We start from the raw sequence: 23,095 nt of genomic DNA, 5'->3' as shown, positions 1-23,095 counted from the left end.
TTTTGGTTTTGGATACCAATTGAAAATACACCGCAACGGTAACCTAAAGCCGAATTCAAATTTTCACGTTCATTAACTTTTATATCGAATTTTGTTTTATTTTGATAAACAAATTCTAGTTTCATGTTTTAATTCTTTGTTTATAAATACTTTATTTCTCTTTATGTGTACATATAAAGGAAAGCTTTTGTTTTGAGGGGAAGTACCTTCACATGATTACAAATACACTTTGAGCAATTAATTAATCTCCAATGCGCCACGATTCAACAGCCAGGGTAAAACTATCTCAATATGCTTACGATAGCGATCGTTTGTTGTAATTGAGGACTTAAACTCATTAGTGCCCTTGTCATCGTTGAGAATGTTCTCAAGATTAGCATTCTCTGAGGGCTCCAGTAGCACAATGGACATGACGCCAACTGCAGTCAAGTATCCTAAATGAAAATGGGAAAATATGAATTTCAAAATTTATTCATTAGCTTAGCATTACTTACCTTGGAAGCCGTATCTGAAGAGTGACATGTGAATTTCCCTCAAAGTTGGAATGGATTTGCTGTACTTTAGCAACTTTAAATTTTTCACAAGATTTTCGTGATAGAACTTGATATAGTAGTCGAATTTAGTCAACTTGTCTTCAAGCTTTGTCGATGAAAGTAGAAAATAGTACAGATCCTTTGCAACAGGACCATATTGCGACATTTGAAAATCAACTAAAAACGTGTCTCTAATTTTACCAAAGGCATCATATGAAAACATCATATTGTTGCTCCAAAAGTCGCCGTGGTTCAGTACGTTACATCCCAATGGATCCACCTTCCCCATATTAAACATACCTTCGATTACCCTTGGCTGCAAATCTTTCTAATATGGACAATAAACAACGTTAGTAGCTGGAGAATCAATAACAAATATTAATTGTAATTACCACTTGCTCAATGTACTCTTCGTTGCCTTTATAAGTCTTACATCCCGCTATGAACTTTTCTGTCATTGACTTCTGCATTTCTACCATCATTGCACGATTCTCTTCCTTAAGGATCCCAACAATCAACTCCTTGGGGTAGTCTCCCTTTGTGGCCACACGAACTACAGAGGCGGCATGCCATTGTGCCAATCTTCGTAGAGCTGACTCGCAATGAGACTTGTCCAGTCCCTCTAGTCGATTTGCATTTTTAAATCCCCTGGGCGTCAGATCCTCGAGAAGTATGTAATCGGTTTCAGCACCTTTCAGTTCATACGATTTTGCACCGAATTTCACTTCAATGCCTACATCCCGATACAATTGCTCCATTTCGGGAACGTATATTTTATACATTTTGGACTCCGACTCAAAAATATTATTGTTCTCCAACATCTTTTTAAAGAAATCCGTCAAATGAGGCAACTTCAGCATATACGAAACCGATTTCTCTGTGCCATCTTTAATGAATTGCATATTTGTTATATTGGGTTAATTATTCAATGGAAACTATGACAATTACCTTCCAACTCGACGTCTATAAACACTCGCAGCATAATAGTTGCATAGTTTTCGCCAGCCGTCGATCCATTCTTTACTCGAAAACTTTTGATTTTAGCAAATCCCTTAACAGATTCCTTCAGAACATCTATAAAGAGTTCAGCACTCACCCAATCGGGCACATTATTTTCTGATTTTGTTGACATTTTTTCCATTTATTGCAATTTAAAAACACTTCTCTCCTTTAACTATGGATTTCTGTTGACTAGTTGCAGAATGCCGTTTTATTTATACGATTCCAGCTGAAGACGCCTCTCTATAAGTCTCTGTGATGTAGGTTTTTTGACCAAGCAGCTTTCTCTTTCTCGCAAACGTACTTCAATTGTAGTTTATGAACCAAAATGAGAAGTTTTCCTTCTCACTCTTTACGCTCTCTTAACACCTTATATGGTATCTGCGTTTTGTCAACAAACTGACACATTTGCAGCTCTACCAATCTCTTTTGCAAACAAATTTGTAAAGCTCTTTTTTTTGGTGCTCTCTTAACGCTCACTATCTTGTTGTTGCTGTCGCTACAGTTGAAAAAACCAAAACAAACCGATTGTGTTTCTATTTCTTTTTATCGGTTTCTCAATCAGTTAATGGTAACTTACACATATACAATGTTTTCGCCAAAGAGAAACAAACCAATCAAAATAGCTTGAACCTTTTTTGGCAATCAATGGTACACATTAGATAGTCTGGTGACGAATTCATAGATTCGATATTTTAAACATTTCATTATTTATTTGCTTATTTCATTGCAATTTTGTATTTATTTTATTTATTTTTATTTGATGCTTTGATAATCGGAGGATATAATAGTTAGCACTATATTACCAAAATTGGTTTACTCGTTAAATTTAATTATTGGTCAAATATATTTTATGGAATTGTTGGCAACAGATTTCTGTAGCTAGTTCAATGTAATTTTAGTAAATAAATTCATTTTGTAATTAAATTATATATTTTTTAAACATTTTTGGCAGCAGATTTCTGTTTGACTTTCTGACATTATAAATTATTCACTATTGTTGAAAAGTTTATTTTATTACTCAACTTTTATTTTAACATAATAAAGTATTAACTGAAGTTTCCAAATTTTCATATATTTTCAAGATGTTTCAATGTAAGCATACATTTACTGGGTTTCCTATGTTGTTCTGATTTATAATATTATTTATTTCATCGTTCTTTATCTATTACAAAAATATTTTATAATTGTTAAACATATCATAAGGCGGCTAGACAGAAAAAGAAAGTCGCTCAAGGATATGTCATGCCTTTAATTAGTGCTTAACAAATTTTTTAATAAAAATATATATATACTATTTACTAAACATACAAATTAATTTGAGCGATTAATATACAAGGTGCTCAACAAATCAAAAAACGAACTACATTTTTGTATACAATAGATCAAAAGCTACGATTGACTAATTAATAGATTAACAATATTTTATTACGGGATGAATCAAGGATTTCGGTTGTATTTTATTTATTTGCAATGCATTTTATCCTAAGTTGTTTTCACACGTTATTTTAAAAAGCTTCAAGTGCACCACGATTCAACAGCCAGGGCAGAACAGCTTGGATATGTTTGCGATAGCGGGGATTAGAAAAAAGCAACGTCTTGAAATCGTTTCCCTCTTTAGAGTCGCTGAGGAAGTTCTCAAACATTGAAATTTCTGTAGCATCCAGCAAGACACCGCTCATAACACCGGTTGCAGAAATGTAACCTGAGATAAAGGTAAATATATTCACCAATAATAATATAGATAGTATTATTTCAACTTACCAAAGAATCCATATTTCAAGAGTGAAATATGAAATTCGCTTAAAGTTGGTACATGCTTCGAGAATTTGAGAAGTTTTAAATTTTCTACCAAATGCTGATGATAAAAATTGATATAGTGATCAAATTTGCTGACTTTATCCTCGAACTTCGTTGATGACATCAAAAAGTAATACAAGTCCTGGGCTACAGATCCATATTTGGGTAATTGAAAATCCACAAAATAAGTTTCTTTGATATTCTCAAATAAATCATGCGAAAACATCATATTATTGCTCCAAAGGTCACCATGATTGAGGGCATTAAATTCAGTAGGATCTGGCTTTGACATCTTATAACATTGCTCAGTTACCTTAGGCACAGCCGATTTCTACAGAAAGAAGAAGATAACAGATAGTTCATAAAACTTTGTAATAAAGATCTCAAGATTGACATTTACCACATGCTCTATATATTCCTGGTTTCCCTCGTATGCTTCACAGCACTTAAGGAAAGCCTGTCCTAGACCCTTATTCATCTCAGTGACGACAGCTCGGTTCTCCTCCTTAAAGAATCCAAAAATAAACTCTTTTGGATAATCCCCTTTAGTCGTCACACGCATGGCTGAGGCAGCATGCCACTGTGATAACTTTCTTAGAGCTGCTTCTGTGTGAGCTTGGTCCAATCCTTCTAGACGATTTATGTTTTTAAAGCCCCTAGGAGCCAAATCTTCAAGCAATATGTACAGGGACTTCGCACCCTTCAGTTCATATGACTTTGCACCGAAATTCACTTCCACACCAGCATCACGATATAATTGCTCCATCTCGGGAACAAATCTTTTGTACATATTTTGCTCAACGCTAAAGATATTATTATTTCCCAGCATCCTTTCGTGCGCTTCCTGCTGATGAGGCAGTTTTATCATGTAGCTAACAAACTTTTCCTTGCCGTCTTCGAGCTCGACTTCAATATTCACTCTGACCATGATTGTTGCATAGTTTTCGCCTATAGCTGATCCTGAATTGGTTTTGAAACTCTTAATTTTGGAGAATCCCTTAACCGTCTCTTTGAGAAGATCCACAAATAGTTCTTTCTGCACCCAATCGGCAGGTTTGTTTTCTGCTGATTCGATTTCTACTTTTGTTGTCATCATGTTTGTTATTGCTAATATTTTTATTTTTTTGTTTTAATTATTTTCAACTGATCTGTTTGCTGTGCTTGCCAAAAAGCTTGAAATAATTCTGTGACTTTTTCGCACTCTTTATATACCTTTGTATGCCGGTATTTACTTGATAAAGCGTCGTTCAGTTATTCGCATTAAATATTATTTTATCAACAACCACTTTCCTTCTCTCTTTGCAAATATTCTCTGACCATATATGGTATCCGATAAGAGCATGTTCTGAACCTAAACAAAACGGGGTAACTCTTTCCGTAAGTGTTTTCAGTTATTCTCTTTTGACTCTCTCTCTTAGATCTCTCCACGAATCAGCAGACCAAAACAAAACAGTGAGAACCTTATATGGTAATAATATATGGTTACTTTTATAACGTTTTCACAAACTTGCCAATTCATCTTAAATAACTACATCATTTAATTTCTATGTATACTTTTATACTTTTTATTGATTTATAGATTGTGCGATAATATTGTCTATGTATGTATAATTGTAGTTTGTGACGCTTGTTCAGTTAATGTAGCCTCTTTCAATGAGCCAAGGTAATATTAGTTTCATCTGTTTAACATAACTGGGATTGAGAAGAATATTGCGCTGAAATTGCATCGCAGCATCCGAGTCTCCCATGAAGTTTTCTATATTGGAATCGGAGCTAGCTGGGTAAAGCGATAAGGGCAGCATTCTCTGGGCGCATACAAATGCTATAATTGTTAGAATAGGAAAGATTCATTAAAATTCAAATATATACAACAAATATGTATATAAATAAATACGTACCCCAGAGACCATTTTTATGAAGATTTGTGAGCAGTTCTGATAGTGTTGGTATTTTGCGCTCATATTTGAGTAATTTTAAATGATTAACGAGTTCTTTGTGATAATACTCTATAAAATTATCGAATTGCTCCAGTTTAATGTGTATGTTTGGTGTTGTCATTAGCAAACTGAATAAATCTTGAGCCGGAGTTCCATACTTGGGAAGTTGAAAGTCCACAAAACACACATCTTCAATCTCTCCGTCATTCACTTTCAAAAGAAAATTGTTACACCAAAAATCTCCGTGATTGAGTACAGAAAAATCTGTCGGAGATATACGACCAAAATCCATATACAATTCTGTCATACGAGAGGTGTAGTTGCTCTGAAAATATATAATTTACATTTATTAAGTCTCTACATATTTAGGTTAGTTACTCTCACAATTAATTGCTGCTGACCCGGATCGAGTTCATAGTGCTGCAAGCATTCTAAGAAAGGCACGTTAGACTTGACATTCGATTGTTCGATCCATTTGAAGTGCTCGGGGTAGATGTAACTCTTCTGGTAGTCTCCCTTATCTAAAACTCTGCGAGCAGAGGCGGCATGCCATTGTGCCAGTTTTTTGAGAACCGCTTTCATTTCTGTTTGCCCCAGACCAAACATACGCTCCAAATTTCTGTAGCCCTTGGGGCGCAGATCCTCCATCAATATGTAATCGCAACTGGGTGGATTCTCTGGGAACTTTAGATGCTTGGGCTTAAATTTCACCGGGATCGAGGCATGTTTCTCATACAGTTTCTCCAGCTCGGGCACTAAACGATCGTACATATCAGCTTCCGTGACAAACAGATCGTGAAAATCATGCTCATCTCCACGATCGTTTACCAGTGGAATTTTCAATATGTAACTAATCTCTTTGTTACTCTTATCTATTGAATTAAACTCAAGTTATTATCTCTTTCATATGACACTGTGTCGGACGCACCTTTCATTTGCATTTCAATTTCAATGCGCAGCACAATAGTCAGGTAGTTTTCGCCTCCACTGATCGCCGCAGTACATATAAATTCTTTGATTGTTTCAAAATCATTATAATTATGATTAAGTAATCCCGTAAAGAGCTGTTTATTAACCCATTCCGGTGTGTTTGTCAACTTCATTTCGAATATCTCCGTACAATCCGTGGCAAGAGACTGTGTGTGACGTCTCCGAAGAGGTAAATGCAACTGAATGCACGCAACGACTCGAGAAATTCTGTTTGACCTTTTTTTTCTTAGAATCCTATATATATAGCTAACAACAGTTTCATATCTTTAGAGAGTCCTAGCGTGGAGGAACCTTCTTTTATTTTCATATTTACGGGATACAACGCATGAGCTGTTGATATCCTCGAGTGCATTTTCTAGTAATTATCATGCCACAACGCAGAGTGTGTGGGATACATTTTTAGGATCTTATCTTGGTTGTCCAGTTTTTTTTAAGCAACATAAACAAATGAAGGTTTTTGTGGCTGCATGCCATGTGCGGCATGTTTTGAAGAAGTGTGGCACATGCATGAAGACTCAAGCAGAAAATCAGAAAACTAGATAGGAAAGGACATAAATGCAAAGAGCTTAGTGAAGACAACAGCAACAACTGCAGTTAAGTGAAACAAAACCAATTAAAAACAAAAAGCAAAAAATAACAAGCCTGCACTTCGAAGATACAACATTCGGATGCATAGTAACATAATAACGCTGTATGCAACCGGCACAAGGATATACCGCGAAAGGACAAAACAAAACACAACGGATAATGGAATGAAGCGTTCTAAAGGCGATGGCAGAAAGTGTTGCGTTTTAAGGACTGATCACAAGGTCACATTCACCTTAAGGTAGGTAAGTCAGTGGCAGGTAGCGCAGTTGCACAGTTTCTGAATCTCTGTCTGATAAGATGTGGTAGGGGATTAAAGGAATCTTCGTTTGAATAATTATTTTGACACCCGCAATTGTAACTTTGTGCCGGCAGAAAATGTATGTAACAGGTAGAAGGAGGCATCTCCGACCCTATAAAGTATATATATTCTTGATCAGCATCAACAGTCGAGACGATCTAGCCATGTCTGTCCGTCTGTCCCGCAAATCAACAAAATCGAATAATAAGCGAAATTTTAAATCTAGAGTGTATGCAATAATAACAATAGTAATTATGATTCCTGAGCGACCTGGTTGCGATCAGATAAAAATTGTGGAAGTTAACATATTAAAGAAATACTTTCGTATGAGCAAAGTCTTAGTTGCTTTGGTCGACAATCTGGTATATTGTCTGTCTGTTCGTATGAAATACTGAAAAGGAGATACTATAAGATATAAACCGATAATTTGTATTCACTTGTTATGATTGTCATGCCCACTTCTGCCCTAAATACACAAAAATCGTAAAAAATAATAATTAATCTTAAATAAGTGCGAAATTTATTTTGTTGCTATATCTTAGTAATTTTTTTGAGTTTAACAAATTTTGCAAGTAATACAAGTTTGTCTATAAATGATTGTAGTTTGTGACGCTATTTTAGTTAATGTAGCCTCTTTCAATGAGCCAAGGTAATATAAGTTTCATCTGTTTAACATAACTGGGATTGAGAAGAATATTACGCTTGAATTGGACTGCCGCATCCGAGTCTCCCATAAAGTTTTCTATATTCGAATCGGAGCTAGCTGGGTAAAGGGACACGGGCAGCATTCGCTGAGCGCATACAAATGCTGTATTTGTTAGAATAGGAAAGATCAATCAAAATGCAAATATATACAATAAATATGTCAAACATACCCCAGAGACCATGTTTGTGAAGATTTGTGTGCAGTTCTGATAGTGTTGGTATTTTGCGCTCATATTTGAGTAATTTTAAATGATTGACGAGTTCTTTGTGATAATACTCTATAAAATGATCAAATTGCTCCAATTTGATGTGTATGTTTGGTGTTGTCATTAGCAAACTGAATAAATCGTGGGCTGGAGTTCCATACTTAGGAAGTTGGAAGTCGACAAAACAGACGTCTTCAATCTCTCCGTCGTTCACTTTAAAAAGAAAATTGTTACACCAAAAATCTCCGTGATTGAGTACAGAAAAATCTGTTGGAGATATACGACCAAAATCCATATACAATTCTGTCATGCGAGAGGTGTAGTTGCTCTGAAAATAAATAATTTACTCTTATAATTAAGTCTCTATATATGCATGTTAGTTATTCTCACAATCAAAACTTGCTGACCCGGATCGAGTTCATAGTGCTGCATGCATTCCAAGAAGGGTACGTTGAATGTGACATTCGATTGCTCGATCCATTTGTAGTGCTCGGGGCAAATGTAACTCTTCTGGTAGTGCTCCTCGTAGTCTCCCTCATCTGCTACCCTGCGAGCAGACGCAGCATGCCATTGAGCCAGTTTTTTTAGTACGGCTTTCATTTCTGTTTGACCCAGACCAAACATACGCTCCAAATTTCTGAAACCCTTGGAGCGCAGATCCTCCATCAATATGTAATCGCAACTAGGTGGATTCTCTGGGAACTTTAGGTGTTTGGGCTTAAATTTCACCGGGATCGAGGCATGTTTCTCATACAGTTTTTCCAGCTCGGGTACTAAACGATCGTACATATCAGATTCCGTAACAAACAGATCGTGAAAATCGTGCTCATCTCCACGATCGTTTACCAGTGGAATTTTCAATATGTAACTAATCTCTTTGTTACTCTTATCTGTTGAATTAAGCTCAAGTTATTCTCTCTCACATAAAATGACACTGTGTCGGACGCACCTTTCATTTGCATTCCAATTTCAATGCGCAGCACAATTGTCAGGTAGTTTTCGCCTCCACTGATCGCCGCAGTACATACAAATGTTTTAATTGTTTCAAAATCATTATAATTATGATCAAGTAAGCCCGTAAAGAGCTGTTGATTAACCCATTCCGGTGTGTTTGTCGACGTCATTATGAATATATACGTTTAATCCGTTGCCAGAGACCGTGTGTGGCGTCTCCGAAGTGGTAAATGCAACTGAGCGAAAGCTCCCTCTCGACGAATCTGCTGCTCACAAAAGCTCATTCTGCTTGCGATACTTTTGTATTCAAATTAAGCATAAACCAACTAGTCATCTTAGAGTGTTCACAGAGTTACTGGCAAGTTATCGCTTAATAAGAGATCAAGTTGAGCTAATGAAGTACTCCAACTATCAGTTAAATAAATGCTATTTGCATGAAAATCTATCAAATGTTCAACCTTGAGCTAGTACTAAGAAAAGCCAGACGGTTATTGACCCAAGTCTACCTACATTCAAGTAACATACAATGATTTTATTCGTAGTGCTGTTAAATGAAGTTAAGTCTTAGTCTAACGCCTTACACTGTGCATGTAAACATGTCGTCTAAGCTTATCGGGGCGTGCGAAATCCTTGGCACAAAATGTACATTGATAGGGACGCTCGCCCGTATGCTTTCGACGATGAACTTTTAGCTCGTAGAAGACTGTAAAGGACATCTCGCACAGATCGCATTTGTGTGGTTTTTCGCCATTGTGGCGTTGCATGTGGATTGCCAACTTGTTGGGTGTAAGCGCCTCCAGGCCGCACAATGAGCAGAGATACTTCTTGCCAGGATTCTTTTTGGCTACGTGCATGTCGCGTATGTGCTTATCCAAACTCGGTTGTACAACAAAAGATCGCCAGCAATGCGGACACTGGTATCTGAAGCGGCGACTTCGCTTGTTTTGAACTGGGGCCTGACTTGAGACATGACTATGCTGGCTGTTCATATGCTGATCCAGATTTTCCTTCCACATGAATTTAAAGCCACAGCGGGAACATTTGAATTTCTTCTGCTCGTTGAGGCACTGCGTCCGCAAATGATGTTGCATCATGTACTGAAATTGGGACTCGTTTAATACGATAATTTGTATAATGATTCTTCAATCGTCTAACCTTGTCGACCGTCTTGTAAATACAATGTTCACAGGAATGTGGTAGTTTATCGAAGGTATGCAAGGAATACTGATGTTCGCTCATATCACGACGCCGCTGGAACGTCGCATCGCAAAGATCACACTTGTAGGTTCTGCCAGCAGAAGGGGCGGCGTTAGAAGTTGTAGTCTCATCATCGCTGTCGTCCGTCTCATCGAGATGCAACTCAAATCCTTCCTCTGTGCTAATCATATAGTTGGATTGGTCTTCACTGTGCCCCTGCATGGAAATGTGTCGCCGCAAATCAGCTATGCTAATGAACTGCATATCACAAAGTTTGCAAATGATCGACTTGGGTCCGGATGACTTTGCGGCATAGGCCAGCAATGTCTCCGCCAAGGGCAAATCCTCTCCGGTGAAGCCATGTCGTTTAACATGTTTATGCAGCAAAGCTGGACGATAAAAAGTGCGGGTGCACCAACGACAAGGAATCAGTTCGTGGCTGCCATCGTGATGCATCAGCTTATGCTTTGTCACCGCGCTTTTATCCTGAAAACTGCGTGAACACTGATCACAGGGGTAAATTTCTTGCTGAAATAATAGAATGGGTAGAGTTAATTGCATATTGCATTTATTTTCGAAAACAAAATAAGAAAGTCGCACCTTGTTTTTGTGCTCGACGAGATGAGCATGCAAATTGCGACGCCAGAAGAAGCGTTGTGGACACTTGTCGCACATGAAACGCTTGAGGGTATTCTGGCATAATTTATTCGTATGATGATCAAGCAATTGGGCGCTGAGGAAACGCGAATCACAACGTGAACAGATGTATGGCGCCTCTAGCCAAGTGTGTTGCTGTCGATGATGTTCATGTAGCTGAAATTTGCGTGGGTAAATGGCAGCATGTGAATCGCACAGTTCGCAGGCGTAACTACGTCGCTCAACAACTCCACATTCGCCATCGCTATCAGTGTCTGAGCTGTCTAGATTCATCTCATAACGCGCCTCATTGGTGATGGAATAGTATCGGCCATACATGCCAACCTTGAGATCATTAAGAATACGTGTCTTCAAACCATCTGCAGTTGACTCCACAGCTGTGCGATAGAAGCCCTCAGCAATGCGTTCAATGGGCTCACCGTGAGCCTCGAATGTAATGTCTTTGGGATGCGCTCTAAGGTGATTGCGAAGCTCCCTCAGTTTTCCAAATCTTCGCAAACAGATCATGCACTGAATCTCCTTGATTCCATTTGGTTTACAGCGATGCAAATCAAAGCCTTTCACCCGACGATCGATGCGTGTGGGTTTTGAGTTTGCAGCTGCCGTTGGATATTTGGATAGTGATGCTTCATCCTCATCATCATCGGAATCTTTATATTCACTATGCTCCTTGTGCTTATGCTTGATGAGACTTACAATGTATTTGTAGGATTTCTCGCATTGATCGCATTTGTAATAATTATCTGAGCTGGTGCCTTCTAAGTCTTCCTCTTCAGGTGTTCTACGCAAAGACAGCAATTAATTAATTGACAAAGATGGACTTGCGACTTTGTTAACTTACTTAACCTCCTTGATTAAGCTGTGCACCAAGGAATCAGTGCTCGGAGGCTTCAAACGCTTTCGTTGTGTGGGTCTTGTTTTGGTTGATTCCTCAGAACTAGATTTGGGTCCTGAAATTGGCATAGGTACCGCTGGTAACTGGTTGACGCCATGTACCTTGTGTTTGTGCTTAATGAGCAGCATAATGTACTTGTAGGATTTATCGCATTGATCACATTTGTAGTAGTTATCATCGTCATTGTCTAAGCTAAAAGTGAATAAGATACAATTTAAGTATAGCACTGATGAAGATTCATTCCACTTACTCTGAATTGGCACTTCGAGATACCGCAAGTCTTTTTGATACATTGTGTAGGAATTGCTGTGAATGATTTTCGCCCTTTGATTTCGCTATTAACTTGTCCTGATAATCACTCGCGTGGTCCCGCTGTTTATGTTTAAAGAGATTTGTCGCGTACTTAAAGGCTTTTCCGCATATATTGCATTTGCGGTTTATGGGCAACTTAGCTTGATTCACTTTACGCTGTTTCAATGGCACATCGTCATCATCATCTTCGCTTTCATCGTCCACAATACTCTTCTTAATTAGCGGGTCAACAGAAATGTTGGGATCTGATTGAGGCGTGTGTGCAGGCTCGGTGGGTTCTTCCATTTTAATTATCACACCTTCAATGTCCAGCAATTGTATTGGAGTCTCACGCAGACATTCAAAAGTTCCCTTCTCCGTGTCATCGGTTGACAGCTTCTGTATCCACAGTTCGTGGGATTCGCGTGCTTGTAGTACGAAATCATAGGCATTTTCCAGGTTTTTTGCACAAACACGACACAGCCAGGGCGGAAGCTTGTCAACATGATTCAAGGCGACCTAAGATCGTTTGTCTCTTATCATTTTTGCTTTATTTCTGTTGTATGCGGAGAAGGGGAAGGAGAGTTTACGCACCTCAAGTCTTGTTAATTCCAATAGCAGTTGATTGAATGTTTTTTCAGCGTACTTATTCACTGGCGTCTCAATCCAATAGCGTCCATCTGCCCCGCCGCAGATTCGGCATGTTCTCGTCATTATTTAATTCGATTTAATTGTTGAAAATCAAATTTTATTTGAAAATCTTATTTACCGAAAAAAATAATAGAGACTCTACTTCGACTAGAGCTTTTAAAAACATCGATATTTTTGCCATCAATCAAGAATATAGAAAACAGTGTTTCATGTGTACACACTGTTTACATATCAGCTGTTAAACGCAGCTGTTAATACGATTATCAATAAACGATAGGTTCAGTTGGCTATAAGCAACAAAAGTTATTGCGGCTGAAGATTTGTAAAACATTATTAAAAGTGGGATGCTGTGATGAAAGACTTATTTAACAAGTGCTCAGTAGATTTTGTAATTTAAACAATTGTTACATGCAAAGTGCACAAACAGGGCTGCAAAATATCAATCAGCTGTTCAGTGTTTACATTTATCTGCCCTTGTCGCAGCCACAACAACAGCTGTTGTTTATAGCTATACATATTTTATTTTTACCGTGCATAATATAATGTTTTTATACTGAATAAGAAACAAAACAACATGTTACCGACTGATATATGCCGCACATGTGCGCTGCACAATGTTAAATTGTTGGCACTTTCAACACGCAACGCGAAATATGCGAATAAAAGTTGGTGCGACATTTTGTATGAATTAACACAAAATGATGTACGTAAAATGCCAATTTCAAAGTGCACTTGCTAACTGTGAATATTATTTTAGCCCTTAATGGAACAGCTGGATGACAATCTACCACAGTATCTATGTGACGACTGCCTACGTAAGCTGGAAGATGCTTACGCATTTGTGTTACAAGCTCGTCAGGTGCACGAGCAGCTATTGCATAAACTACACAAAAATTTGCAGTGCCTCGATGAGGCACCAATCGACATTGCAACGAATGAGATTAAGAGCGAAACAGATCTTGCTTTGGAGCAGATAGATAATGCAGCAGCAGCATTGGATGTTGCTGGTGGGGAAGCGATTGCTGCAACTCTTAAAATACAGCCAGAGAGCGACAGCGACAGCAATGTTGGCGAAACTGAATCATTTGAGTAAGTATACATATGTACATAACTATATATTAACTATGGTTAGTACCTGCCTACTGGGTAGAAGTTTATTTGAAGATTGTACTATTAGGATTTCTTCGAGCCTATAAAATTTATAGTATAAAATGATCTACTGTATCACAGCTATACATAAAGTTTTCCCACTAATTTATTTTAATAATGCAATAGCCTTGAACTCACATTAAGCTCTTTTGACTGCAGCTTCTTGTTTACTAATTTATTTTTTGTCACAATCTTTCGCCTTTTCCAGAGCCAGAGGCAACGTGCTAGACTTGAAGCCAACGCAGCTGAGACGCAGCAATCGCAAACCAAAACTTGCTACTGACAGTGAGAATGAAGAGACGTAAGTGGATGATAATAAAAGAATTAATAAACTAACTTGTCGCCTCTCTTTAATGCAGTTCAGATTTGAAAGCAATGCCGCTAAAGCGTCGTCGCGGTCGTCCAGCGCGTGTTTCGAAAAACGAAGTCATCAACAAAGACGGACGACACGCCTGTGATGTGTGTGGCAAGACCTTCTCGTGGCACCGCGATATGCAACGACACTCACGCGTTCATTACGAGCAGGCTGCCTACGAGTGCGATACATGTGGCAAGCGTTTTCTACGCAAGGATAAATATACTTTCCATCTTCGATCGCATGAGAAACGCCAGGCCAAGCATGCACCAACAACTTTGCCGCAGGGCGACGAGTGGCGGTTTGCAGAGCGCCTTTATAGCTCGGCGCGTTTAAAGCGAATCGAGTGCAAGCTATGCGACTTGAAGTGCCAGCGAATTCAGGAGCTTCGCGAGCACCTCACGAATCACCATGTCAACATCGAGTCACTGTGCAATCTCAGCAATAATAGCGATGTTATAAGGGAACATTTTGACAGCCAAGCGTCGAATTTGGAACAGATAAAGCAACAGGTGTGCTCAGAGATTGCTACGGGAAGCGATCAACTTGACAAGTACTGTGTGATAATAAATGCCCATGGCTACGAACTCAGTTTAAACGATTCCGATGAAGAGTTAGCTGATACAACTCCGGCATATCAATGCTTGTCCTGCAATATTTCCTTTACACGCAAACATCACCTTATTCGGCACACGCTAGAAGAGCACAATCAAACTCCTTTGCATCGTTGCAACACATGTCAAATTGGGTTTGTGTGCGAGACTCTGCTGGAACAGCATCAACGCACCCAGTGCCAGAATCAATTGAAACGCCACAGCTGTCCAAACTGTCCAGGCAAATTCATCTGGCTGCAGAATCTAAAACAACACGGGTGCTTAAAGAAGACGGATCAAGAACGCCAATTCCAATGTTGTCTGTGTGATGAACAACTACACAGCATGTCCGCTCTCCGTTCGCATCTGCTTCAGCATGGCGATGGAGCTAGCGGAATTGATGCTAATCAAACTGCTGCCTACTTTCGATCTAATTATCCGGATGGTGTGACTTGCAGTCAGGAGGAGCTCAGCACACGCATTTCAAATGATTTCAAGGTACAAGACTATGGGCAATACTTCAATGCGTGCTCAGGCAGCGGTCGCGAGTTGGACTTCTTTGCATCGGACACAGAACTAAGTGATGTTGAGCAGCTAACCACATCGACGTCTGCTCTACATTCATGTACGTTGTGTGGTGTAGCCACAGCTCGACTCGCTCAACTACTGAGGCATCAAGAGGATCGTCACAGCGACGTCACAAACTATTTACCTCATGTTTGTAATAAATGTGGTTTGGGATTCGTGGCGGAGTCTTTACTGCAACAACATCTGCGACGGATTTGCGACAAACGACATGCAAACTTTCATTGTGAGCCATGTAATCTGCATTTCATCTGGCAAACGAATTATGAGCGGCATATGGCGATCAAGCACGATGTGAACACAGAGGAGGATCAAGAGCAGACGCACAATACTAGATTGAGAAGCAAACGACAACAAGCTGCCAAGCTGCAGTGCAATCAGTGTGAAAAGGTTAATGAAAGTATAACTGAAATATTTTATATAATAATGGTACTGATTTGTTCTATAGGTCTTTATCTGGCCAAAGGATCTAACGCGTCACAAGCGCATTCATCAGCCGCAGACATCGGCACAGTTCGAGTGCAGTTTTTGTGAGCGCAAGTTTCATCGCAAGGATGGCCTAAAATCTCATCTTCGTGTACACGGCGAACAGCAACTAGAGGTGCCGCTCGCTCCTGTTGAGCAAATGGATGCAAGTGTACTACAGCGAATGCCAGCAGTGTTGACACAGCTGTGTCGTCCGAACGGTTGCAAGCAGATCCAGTGTATGATCTGTCTATCGCAACACACAAAGATCTCTGACTTGCGAGCGCATTTGATGAAGCATCAGATTAGCGTGGAGTTCGTGGGGGAGCGAGCTAAACCGGAGAGCATTTTAAGCATTAGCCGCGGACTGTATCCGGAGCTGGCGACACCCCTGGATAAGCAGCAATTGATTGAACGCATACAGCGTGATCTGGGCAAAGGCATTGAGTTGGAGAGATTCGTTTCGATCACGAACGAGGCAGCGATTGAGCTCAGTCTTGATAGCAGTGAAACTGAAACGGATTCAGACTCAACCGAATCGCAACAAACTGACACTGGACGTCAATATAATTGTGACCTATGTCAAGTGCAGTTGACCCGCAAACATCAACTCTATGCCCATCAGCTGCAGCAGCACACTTGGCAAGAGGCGACGCTCGTCTGTTCACATTGCCAGGCCAAGTTCGTCAATGAGCAGCTACTGGAGCATCATTATCGTACTCTCTGTCGCAATGCTCAAAAGCGTTTTCTTTGCCGCAAGTGTCCACTGCGCTTTCGCTGGCGAGACAATCTCAAGCTGCACATCGACGTGGCACATCAAGAAGCGGCTGGATCACAGTCGAGTATTCAAGGCATTCAATTGAATACGACAAGTCTGTTGCCAATTGTGAGCTACGATTGCCAAGAGTGCAACCGCAGCTTCAAAATGCAAAAGGATCTCACTCGCCACACTCTACTGCATGCCCAGGACTCCAGTATTTATCGATGTCGGTGGTGTGCTCGCCGTTTCTATCGCGAAACCAATCTGCTGCAGCACATCGAACGCCATGGCATCAATGCCGCTCAGCTGCCATATGCCGAAGCCATCCTCAATGCCAGTCGCCATCCGCATGGTCAAAAGTGCATCCAATGCAAGGTGTGCGATATGCGCTTTCCAACAATTGCCTTATTGCGTACACACTTGATGTCCACGCCCAATGGTAGCCATCATGATGTTGCCTCGATGCTCAACTACTCCATCACTAATCAGCTGGGCTATGAGTTGCATTTGGACGACTCGGAAACGGATGAGGAGGGCAAACCTCCGGGAGTACCTACTCACTACACTTGCGGCATGTGCCAGCTGCGTTGTGTGCGCAAATATGAGCTCTACCAGCACCAGCAGGCAATGCATCGACTGGAACGCATTGCCGAGGGATGTGATAAATGCATCTACAAGAGCGTTTCAACCGATCTGATTGCTTATCATCGTCGTGTGCTGTGTGATAACACAGAAAAGAAATTTAAGTGCGTTAAATGTGGCTACAAGTTCATGTGGGAGACGAACTTGTTGCAACACATCCAGCTGCAACATCCCAGCAACGACAATCAGCAGGTGGAGGAGATACCACAATCGCTGGAGTTGTCTGCAGCTGAAGGTCAGGTCTTTCAGTGTGGCCAGTGTCCACGGAAATACAATCGCAAGGATCGGCTGACAGCACATGTTAAGAAGTGCCATGCACCAGGAGCCGTGAGCCCAACGATAGGAAATGCACCCAAAGCAGCAAAGGCTGCAGCAACTGTGGCTAAGCAGCACAAAAGTTTCCTCTGTGCCTTTTGCGGCAAGGCGGTCAGCTCCTCATCGAATCTCATCATACACATACGTCGGCATACCGGCGAGAAGCCATTCAAGTGTGACTTCTGCGACATGGCGTTTCCTCGCTCCTCTGATCTGCAGTGCCATCGCCGCACACACACTGGAGAACGACCCCATGTTTGCACTGTGTGCCAAAAGGGATTCGCCCGCTCCTACAAGCTGCAGCAGCACATGCGTATTCACAATGGTGAACGTCCCTACAAATGTACCTATTGTGATAAGAGTTTCACCCAGTCCAATGATCTAACGTTGCACATACGACGGCACACGGGTGAGCGACCTTATCAATGTGAAACGTGCGGGGAACGCTTCATTCAGGGCACAGCACTCAAGAATCATAGACTACAGAACGGACATTTCGAAACCTCAGATTCCTTGGCTAAAAATAATTAGCTGTCACTCTAAATATTATTAAAAAAAAATATTTGTAACAGACATAAAAATGAAAATATAAAAAATGGTATTTGAATTTAAATTATTGCCGCTTTTTGATTAAAGCATATTTCCCGATTTATAACAATGCAACCCTTGATCGATAACAATTAGCGATTAATAGTGGAAAATTATCGTTTTGTTGAATATAACCGTTGTCATGGCGACAGTTGAAAGTGCCGAACAAAGTTTGCCGGGTGTTTGTTGTGCTTGTGTGACAATTAAGCAGCAGCAAAATAAGAAAAACCATAAAGGCAAACTTAAGTTATATTAGAAATTATAGATCATCAGCAAACACCAAATACAAGTTAAATTCTAATCAGTTGAGTGCATTGTTACAAGTTTTGTTTTTAGGTTTGTTTTAAATTACTGAGTTCAAATGTACAGTGCAGATAAAACAATTCAGTCCGCCATGGTTAATAAGCCCAATAACAAGCAGCAACAACAGCAGCGGCCATTGGCTGCAACAGATCGAAGCAGCATGAATCCTAGTGGCAGCTTTGTAGACAACACATTTTGTGTTGTCCTCCATGTGGTCGAAGGTGAGTCCCGAACTCTGCATTGTTATAATACCCGCTACCCATCACAGCTCTGTTACTTAACATTTTCTGTTAATTTAAGTCTTGTCACTGTCACTTGGCTGCAATGTAAATGTTAAGAGCGATATCAATTACAGTTTTATAGGCGCTGAAGATGGGTCTCGGGTATTTTGTAGTATCAGTATATCTTATTACATTTAGAACTCCGTTAACAGCAATAAATTTCTATGGACGTGAGATGCGCGAAGGGGAACGAGATCAGATTGTTATGAATGCTGCACTTAATTCGGTGGACTTTGAGGTTGAGGGTACACCTTCGGTGACCACGGAAACAATCATATTCAACAGCAACTGCATTTGGGAATGCGACATGGCGGGAATCAAGCGGATCAAGACCGATCATCGACCTGTAAAGGTCACTTTCTTTGCCTCCAATTCCGCCAGTTCATCCCGCAAGACAATTGGATCGCTGTTGCTCCCGGTGCGGGGAATTCCCGTGCTGGGCCTGGGTGGCAACAACAGTCCGTTGCAGCTGAAAATGTTCTGGCACAAATTGATCTGCATCAGCAGCGAGTTTCGATCCCACAAACCGGAAGTCTTGCTGATGCTGGCCATCATAAAAAAGTCATTGCTGCACACCAAAGACTTTAAGCATTTGATGGTCTTCAATAACGCAGTGAGTGGCTATCATTAACTAACTTATATCCTTAGCATTCTAAGAGTTTTCCTTTCGACAGGAGAAACAACCGCGTGGTCCGCCGCTGCAGTCGCCAGGACACTCTATCACAGCCAACATGTTGCAGTCGCAGGTATATAATTGAAGCTCAGTTAACGAAAAAGTAATTTATTTACATATGAAACTTTCTGCAGGCTAATGTTTATGTTCAGTCATTGGTGCAATTGGGTTTGCTGCAGGTGGGAAACAATCCTCTTGTTGACTGCGACATCATTGAGGTGGTGCTGCAATTTAAGCAACTCAAAAACCTCAACAGGTTTGTCAAATCAATATTTCAAGGCAAGGATGTGGACACAGTTCTCCTCATGTTCGACTTTGTTGGCAACGTCACCAATATTGAATTGAAGCTAAATGAATCGGATTGCTATACACTGGACGATGTGTTGGGCTTGCGTTTTAAGTCGTCGCTAAACAGCATTCGGCTCTATTTTCAGCGAATTTTCTACTTGCCTATTAACATGTATATAAAGGGAACTTCAATAGGTAAACTAACGTTGCTTATTCCCGAATTTTATCATTAAAATTAATTTGCTTGTAGCTAACTATCGCATGGACTTTGGCAAAATGCTGCCATCAGATTTGTACTTTTCCGATCAACGAAAGTATATGCAAAGCGGTAGCTTTGCCTTTGAGCGCTTTGGTCGGATGGGCAGCGCACGCGAGCTGAAGCCAATCATGGACTACACATTCTCAGTGGACATCCAGGAAGTGTGCTGGCGTCAGCAAGGCGGTCAATCCAATGTGCCACAGCAAGAACAACAACAGTCCGATCAGCTTAGTTTGCATTGCGCGACCAGCAAAGCTGTCATACATGAAGTGCCCAAAGATCGGGTCATTGACAATGCTGGGGATTGGCAATCACAGAATCCGGATAGACATTGCAAACCCGACACTGTATCTATCAATAGCTTAAATGTTGGTGCTGAATTGTCCGACTCCGATGAACGAGAAAGCCCCGTTGAACCTGCTTTGAGTGATGCCCACGACTCAGATGATGGAGGCGAGCACAAGTTTCATGGGCGTCGCAAGAAGTTTACACGACTCGTGGATGCCTTGGAAATCGAGCAACAAGATGCTGGTATACTTGATATGGCTGAGGACATTGATTCCGAAGCTGAGCTTTTAGGGCTTTATAATAATAGCAAGTTCTGTCACCAGATTACAACCGTTGAATATGAGGAGAACGTTGTTCAGAAAACGAAGGAGTGCGTGGAAGTGTCAACAAAAGTTAAACTTCAAGAGACTTCTTCTCAACAGACTAAAACTAAAAATGAAAACAGAAAAATGCAAATGGACGAAAGTGCACGTCATAAGGAAAATAATAGGTCGGAACGAGTTAAAATTGTTGGAAACGATCCGTGGTTACAATTAGAGAAGGAATACGATCAGAAATCCCAAGATACTCCCAAAGATAACCCCAATAAACAGAATATTAATATGGTGCACAAGTTACGCAGATCTAAAATTATACCAAATGATAAGATGGACTTGGACTTGCCGGAGTCCGATGTGAAAAGTAAAGTGGCAGTCCGAAAGAATACATCAAATGATAAAGCATTAAATGTGGAACCAAATATACTCAGTCAGAGGAAAGGTCTATTGAAAACCGATGACGAATTGGAGCAATTAGAAGTCGCTGAGATGGCCAAAATTATACATAAATCGTCTAATACGTCGAAGCCATTGTTACAGAATAGATATTTGATGTCTGACGATAGTTTTCTTAAAGCTGAGAATGATATCGAATTGGATTGCGAGTCGCAGAAATCGCAAAACTTAAGGAAGTCTAGGAAAAGATTTGTTGACGGAGACACGGTGGAGGCGGACACCACAACCGACACAGAGATTAAAGAAAGAAATGGCACGCGAAAGACTAAGTCAAAGGTATTCGTTCAAGTAGAGTCCGAAGTTTGTGAGACAGTCATAGATAAGCAACCACAGAAAACGAAACAAATGTCGACATCAAAGGCTGAGCTCAGTTTAAGAGCACGGTGGGTTGAGGTCAACAAGAATCAACGTACTATGTTAGAAGAGACTGAAAGGTTTATTGGAGAAACTATTAAAGGAGCTAACTATCTAACTGAAGAACCATTTTCAGGAAGCTCTACAAGGTCGTCACCTAAGAAATTAGATCGAAATCATGTAAAACCTCGTTCAAAAATAGATATTAAGATGCCGTTAAATGAAGAACAGAATTTAGAACATAAAACAATGAAGAAAAAAGCACCTGTTAATATATGTGTTAGTGAGAACTCACAAGAAATGGCACCTCCCACAAATAAAATATTCCCAAAGGCCAGAAGAGGAAATGAAACTAGAGATTTTGAAGAACTTGGCAGTACTCAAAGTTCCGCTCAAAAATCAAGTCGAGTTGTTAAGCAATCATTAGCCCACGCACCAGAAGAGTCAACCAGTAAGCAGCCTGTCACAAATGGGTACACCAAGGAATTGCCAGAGACAGAGTCTAGTGAACTTGAAATGGTTACAACCCAACGAAAGAAAATGCTGAAAAAGAAATCATCAAGAACTGCCAAGTCAGGGGACGAATGCTGCGGCAATGCTACTTCGAAATCACAGTTGGAAGTGGATACTCAGTTGTCACGATTAGAGGTTACTGTTCATATGTACGATCAAACGAAGGGAGCTGGAGCTGAGACTACAAAGCAAGTTGTTGAAGGGGATGTGAACGACATGAATGAGAGTTTACAACAGATATTGTCTGTCTCTATGGGTCTTCAACGAGAAATGCAACTAAAGGCGTTGGAGTATCTGCGGAGTCTTAGCCAACAACCGTCACAGGTTCGATTAGACAAGCATTCACAGTCAACGCCTGTTAATGAATCGAATAACATGGATGCAAACTATATTGTTAAATTCAAAGAACTAGAAGAGCACATTATCGTGCTTGAGGATCACTTGCGTCAATTTGAAAGTCGCACCTTCAAAATGCAAGAGGAAAACTCAAAATTAGCACAAGAGAAGATGCAGCTTAAGCAACGCATTTGTCACATGGAGCAGCAGATTGAAGCGCTGCGTCACGGGGCAACGAACAGTAGTGATCTGAGGCAAATGCTCAACAAGTTACGCCACCAGAATGTACGTTTTAATGATCTTGCCAAGGCAAGGGATCACTACAAAAAGCAATGGAGACATGCGGCCAAGCGAATTCATGTCCTCAAACTAGCCATGCATGAGAAGAATGTGCAGCACCAGTACGAGACCCTAGAATCCAAGTAAGTTATATTTTTACTGATCCTTAATTATATTCAATTACAATTTCACACTTTTTCATTTAAGCGTTATTAATCTAAAGAGTATTTTGACCCAGGATGCCGATGAGTTTGAGCGAGAATTTGGACGGTTTCGTAACACTACAGTTAGTTTTCCTGGTTCAAACGATTCTTCAGAGCCCTTGCTCAAAGATTATCTGCGCGGATTGTCCCCACAAACACTTGGTAAACACATACCTGCAAATAGTGTTGACAGCACTCGAATGCATTAGGCAGTTTCTATCCATCGAAATTAGCGGTGTATCTGGTTATTGGAACACTTTTATCTTACTTAATTTTAACGTTTTTGTTTTGATCTGTTTTAGTTTGTAATTAAAATTGCGATAGATGCTTATTTTGTATTTCTGCTAGAGTCTGTAGAAATATTGCAATTATTATTTATTTCTGATATAACT

At 40.3% G+C, this 23,095-nt stretch overlaps 7 protein-coding genes across 9 annotated transcripts; 2 read left to right on the top strand and 5 right to left on the bottom strand.

The window, feature by feature from the left end:
* Positions 1-144: 144 nt before the first annotated feature.
* LOC117576554 (uncharacterized) lies at positions 145-1,804 on the bottom strand. Of its 2 annotated transcripts, XM_052007666.1 has the most exons (5): positions 1,630-1,804; positions 1,482-1,551; positions 926-1,419; positions 495-861; positions 145-434 (listed from the first exon to the last, which is right to left on the bottom strand). In XM_052007666.1, the coding sequence occupies exons 1-5, from the start codon at positions 1,672-1,674 to the stop codon at positions 238-240; spliced, it is 1,173 nt and encodes a 390-aa protein (XP_051863626.1). In that variant the 5' UTR covers positions 1,675-1,804; the 3' UTR covers positions 145-237. The 2 variants fall into 2 exon arrangements, with proteins under 2 accessions (XP_051863626.1, XP_034117283.2); XM_034261392.2 differs by having other exon boundaries at positions 146-434; positions 1,482-1,803.
* A 388-nt stretch (positions 1,805-2,192) lies between these two features.
* Positions 2,193-4,436, bottom strand: LOC117576550 (uncharacterized). Its single transcript, XM_034261389.2, has 3 exons — positions 3,733-4,436; positions 3,297-3,663; positions 2,193-3,237 (listed from the first exon to the last, which is right to left on the bottom strand). Exons 1-3 carry the CDS (start codon positions 4,426-4,428, stop codon positions 3,041-3,043), a joined length of 1,260 nt encoding a protein of 419 aa, XP_034117280.2. The 5' UTR covers positions 4,429-4,436; the 3' UTR covers positions 2,193-3,040.
* A 527-nt stretch (positions 4,437-4,963) lies between these two features.
* On the bottom strand, positions 4,964-7,565 carry LOC117576984 (uncharacterized). Its single transcript, XM_034262170.2, has 4 exons — positions 6,198-7,565; positions 5,654-6,141; positions 5,231-5,594; positions 4,964-5,154 (listed from the first exon to the last, which is right to left on the bottom strand). The coding sequence occupies exons 1-4, from the start codon at positions 6,370-6,372 to the stop codon at positions 4,964-4,966; spliced, it is 1,218 nt and encodes a 405-aa protein (XP_034118061.2). The 5' UTR covers positions 6,373-7,565.
* A 77-nt stretch (positions 7,566-7,642) lies between these two features.
* LOC117576561 (uncharacterized) lies at positions 7,643-9,266 on the bottom strand. Its single transcript, XM_034261400.2, has 4 exons — positions 9,006-9,266; positions 8,447-8,946; positions 8,021-8,384; positions 7,643-7,953 (listed from the first exon to the last, which is right to left on the bottom strand). Exons 1-4 carry the CDS (start codon positions 9,178-9,180, stop codon positions 7,763-7,765), a joined length of 1,230 nt encoding a protein of 409 aa, XP_034117291.1. The 5' UTR covers positions 9,181-9,266; the 3' UTR covers positions 7,643-7,762.
* Positions 9,267-9,497: 231 nt separating this feature from the next.
* LOC117576563 (zinc finger protein 726) lies at positions 9,498-12,868 on the bottom strand. Its single transcript, XM_034261402.2, has 6 exons — positions 12,645-12,868; positions 12,010-12,569; positions 11,706-11,951; positions 10,808-11,645; positions 10,166-10,735; positions 9,498-10,107 (listed from the first exon to the last, which is right to left on the bottom strand). Exons 1-6 carry the CDS (start codon positions 12,762-12,764, stop codon positions 9,580-9,582), a joined length of 2,862 nt encoding a protein of 953 aa, XP_034117293.2. The 5' UTR covers positions 12,765-12,868; the 3' UTR covers positions 9,498-9,579.
* Positions 12,869-13,187: 319 nt separating this feature from the next.
* On the top strand, positions 13,188-18,276 carry LOC117575304 (zinc finger protein Xfin). Of its 2 annotated transcripts, XM_034259457.2 has the most exons (5): positions 13,188-13,404; positions 13,459-13,790; positions 14,059-14,151; positions 14,210-15,773; positions 15,832-18,276. In XM_034259457.2, exons 1-5 carry the CDS (start codon positions 13,276-13,278, stop codon positions 18,094-18,096), a joined length of 4,383 nt encoding a protein of 1,460 aa, XP_034115348.2. In that variant the 5' UTR covers positions 13,188-13,275; the 3' UTR covers positions 18,097-18,276. The 2 variants fall into 2 exon arrangements, with proteins under 2 accessions (XP_034115348.2, XP_051863625.1); XM_052007665.1 differs by lacking the exons at positions 13,188-13,404; positions 13,459-13,790 and having other exon boundaries at positions 14,215-15,773; positions 15,832-18,272.
* Positions 18,277-18,350: 74 nt separating this feature from the next.
* Positions 18,351-23,086, top strand: LOC117576985 (uncharacterized). Its single transcript, XM_034262171.2, has 6 exons — positions 18,351-18,677; positions 18,890-19,350; positions 19,412-19,483; positions 19,545-19,893; positions 19,949-22,643; positions 22,708-23,086. The coding sequence occupies exons 1-6, from the start codon at positions 18,515-18,517 to the stop codon at positions 22,910-22,912; spliced, it is 3,945 nt and encodes a 1,314-aa protein (XP_034118062.2). The 5' UTR covers positions 18,351-18,514; the 3' UTR covers positions 22,913-23,086.
* Positions 23,087-23,095: the final 9 nt, after the last annotated feature.

Source organism: Drosophila albomicans, chromosome 2R (genome assembly GCF_009650485.2).
Source record: "Drosophila albomicans strain 15112-1751.03 chromosome 2R, ASM965048v2, whole genome shotgun sequence".
NCBI classification, from domain to species: domain Eukaryota; kingdom Metazoa; phylum Arthropoda; class Insecta; order Diptera; family Drosophilidae; genus Drosophila; species Drosophila albomicans.
This window is presented reverse-complemented; position numbering and strand designations above follow the sequence as displayed.

Excerpts from the sequence above, each read along its gene's own strand:
- LOC117576550 (XM_034261389.2), bottom strand. The coding sequence starts at position 4,428 with ATGATGACAACAAAAGTAGAAATCGAATCAGCAGAAAACAAACCTGCC. Across the intron at positions 3,664-3,732 it reads AGGAATATATAGAGCATGTG|AAATCGGCTGTGCCTAAGGT; the intron begins GTAAATGTCAAT and ends TTCTTTCTGTAG. Across the intron at positions 3,238-3,296 it reads CTTGAAATATGGATTCTTTG|GTTACATTTCTGCAACCGGT; the intron begins GTAAGTTGAAAT and ends CCTTTATCTCAG.
- LOC117576554 (XM_034261392.2), bottom strand. The coding sequence starts at position 1,674 with ATGGAAAAAATGTCAACAAAATCAGAAAATAATGTGCCCGATTGGGTG. Across the intron at positions 862-925 it reads AAGAGTACATTGAGCAAGTG|AAAGATTTGCAGCCAAGGGT; the intron begins GTAATTACAATT and ends TGTCCATATTAG. Across the intron at positions 435-494 it reads CTTCAGATACGGCTTCCAAG|GATACTTGACTGCAGTTGGC; the intron begins GTAAGTAATGCT and ends ATTTTCATTTAG.
- LOC117576984 (XM_034262170.2), bottom strand. The coding sequence starts at position 6,372 with ATGAAGTTGACAAACACACCGGAATGGGTTAATAAACAGCTCTTTACG. Across the intron at positions 6,142-6,197 it reads AATTGAAATGCAAATGAAAG|ATAAGAGTAACAAAGAGATT; the intron begins GTGCGTCCGACA and ends TTAATTCAATAG. Across the intron at positions 5,155-5,230 it reads TCATAAAAATGGTCTCTGGG|CATTTGTATGCGCCCAGAGA; the intron begins GTACGTATTTAT and ends TAACAATTATAG.
- LOC117576563 (XM_034261402.2), bottom strand. The coding sequence starts at position 12,764 with ATGACGAGAACATGCCGAATCTGCGGCGGGGCAGATGGACGCTATTGG. Across the intron at positions 11,952-12,009 it reads TCTCGAAGTGCCAATTCAGA|CTTAGACAATGACGATGATA; the intron begins GTAAGTGGAATG and ends ATTCACTTTTAG. Across the intron at positions 11,646-11,705 it reads AGCTTAATCAAGGAGGTTAA|AACACCTGAAGAGGAAGACT; the intron begins GTAAGTTAACAA and ends GTCTTTGCGTAG.
- LOC117576985 (XM_034262171.2), top strand. The coding sequence starts at position 18,515 with ATGTACAGTGCAGATAAAACAATTCAGTCCGCCATGGTTAATAAGCCC. Across the intron at positions 18,678-18,889 it reads TGTCCTCCATGTGGTCGAAG|CAATAAATTTCTATGGACGT; the intron begins GTGAGTCCCGAA and ends CTCCGTTAACAG. Across the intron at positions 22,644-22,707 it reads TACGAGACCCTAGAATCCAA|CGTTATTAATCTAAAGAGTA; the intron begins GTAAGTTATATT and ends TTTTCATTTAAG.
- LOC117576561 (XM_034261400.2), bottom strand. The coding sequence starts at position 9,180 with ATGACGTCGACAAACACACCGGAATGGGTTAATCAACAGCTCTTTACG. Across the intron at positions 8,947-9,005 it reads AATTGGAATGCAAATGAAAG|ATAAGAGTAACAAAGAGATT; the intron begins GTGCGTCCGACA and ends TTAATTCAACAG. Across the intron at positions 7,954-8,020 it reads TCACAAACATGGTCTCTGGG|CATTTGTATGCGCTCAGCGA; the intron begins GTATGTTTGACA and ends TAACAAATACAG.
- LOC117575304 (XM_034259457.2), top strand. The coding sequence starts at position 13,276 with ATGTTACCGACTGATATATGCCGCACATGTGCGCTGCACAATGTTAAA. Across the intron at positions 13,405-13,458 it reads ATGAATTAACACAAAATGAT|CCCTTAATGGAACAGCTGGA; the intron begins GTACGTAAAATG and ends ATATTATTTTAG. Across the intron at positions 14,152-14,209 it reads GACAGTGAGAATGAAGAGAC|TTCAGATTTGAAAGCAATGC; the intron begins GTAAGTGGATGA and ends TCTTTAATGCAG.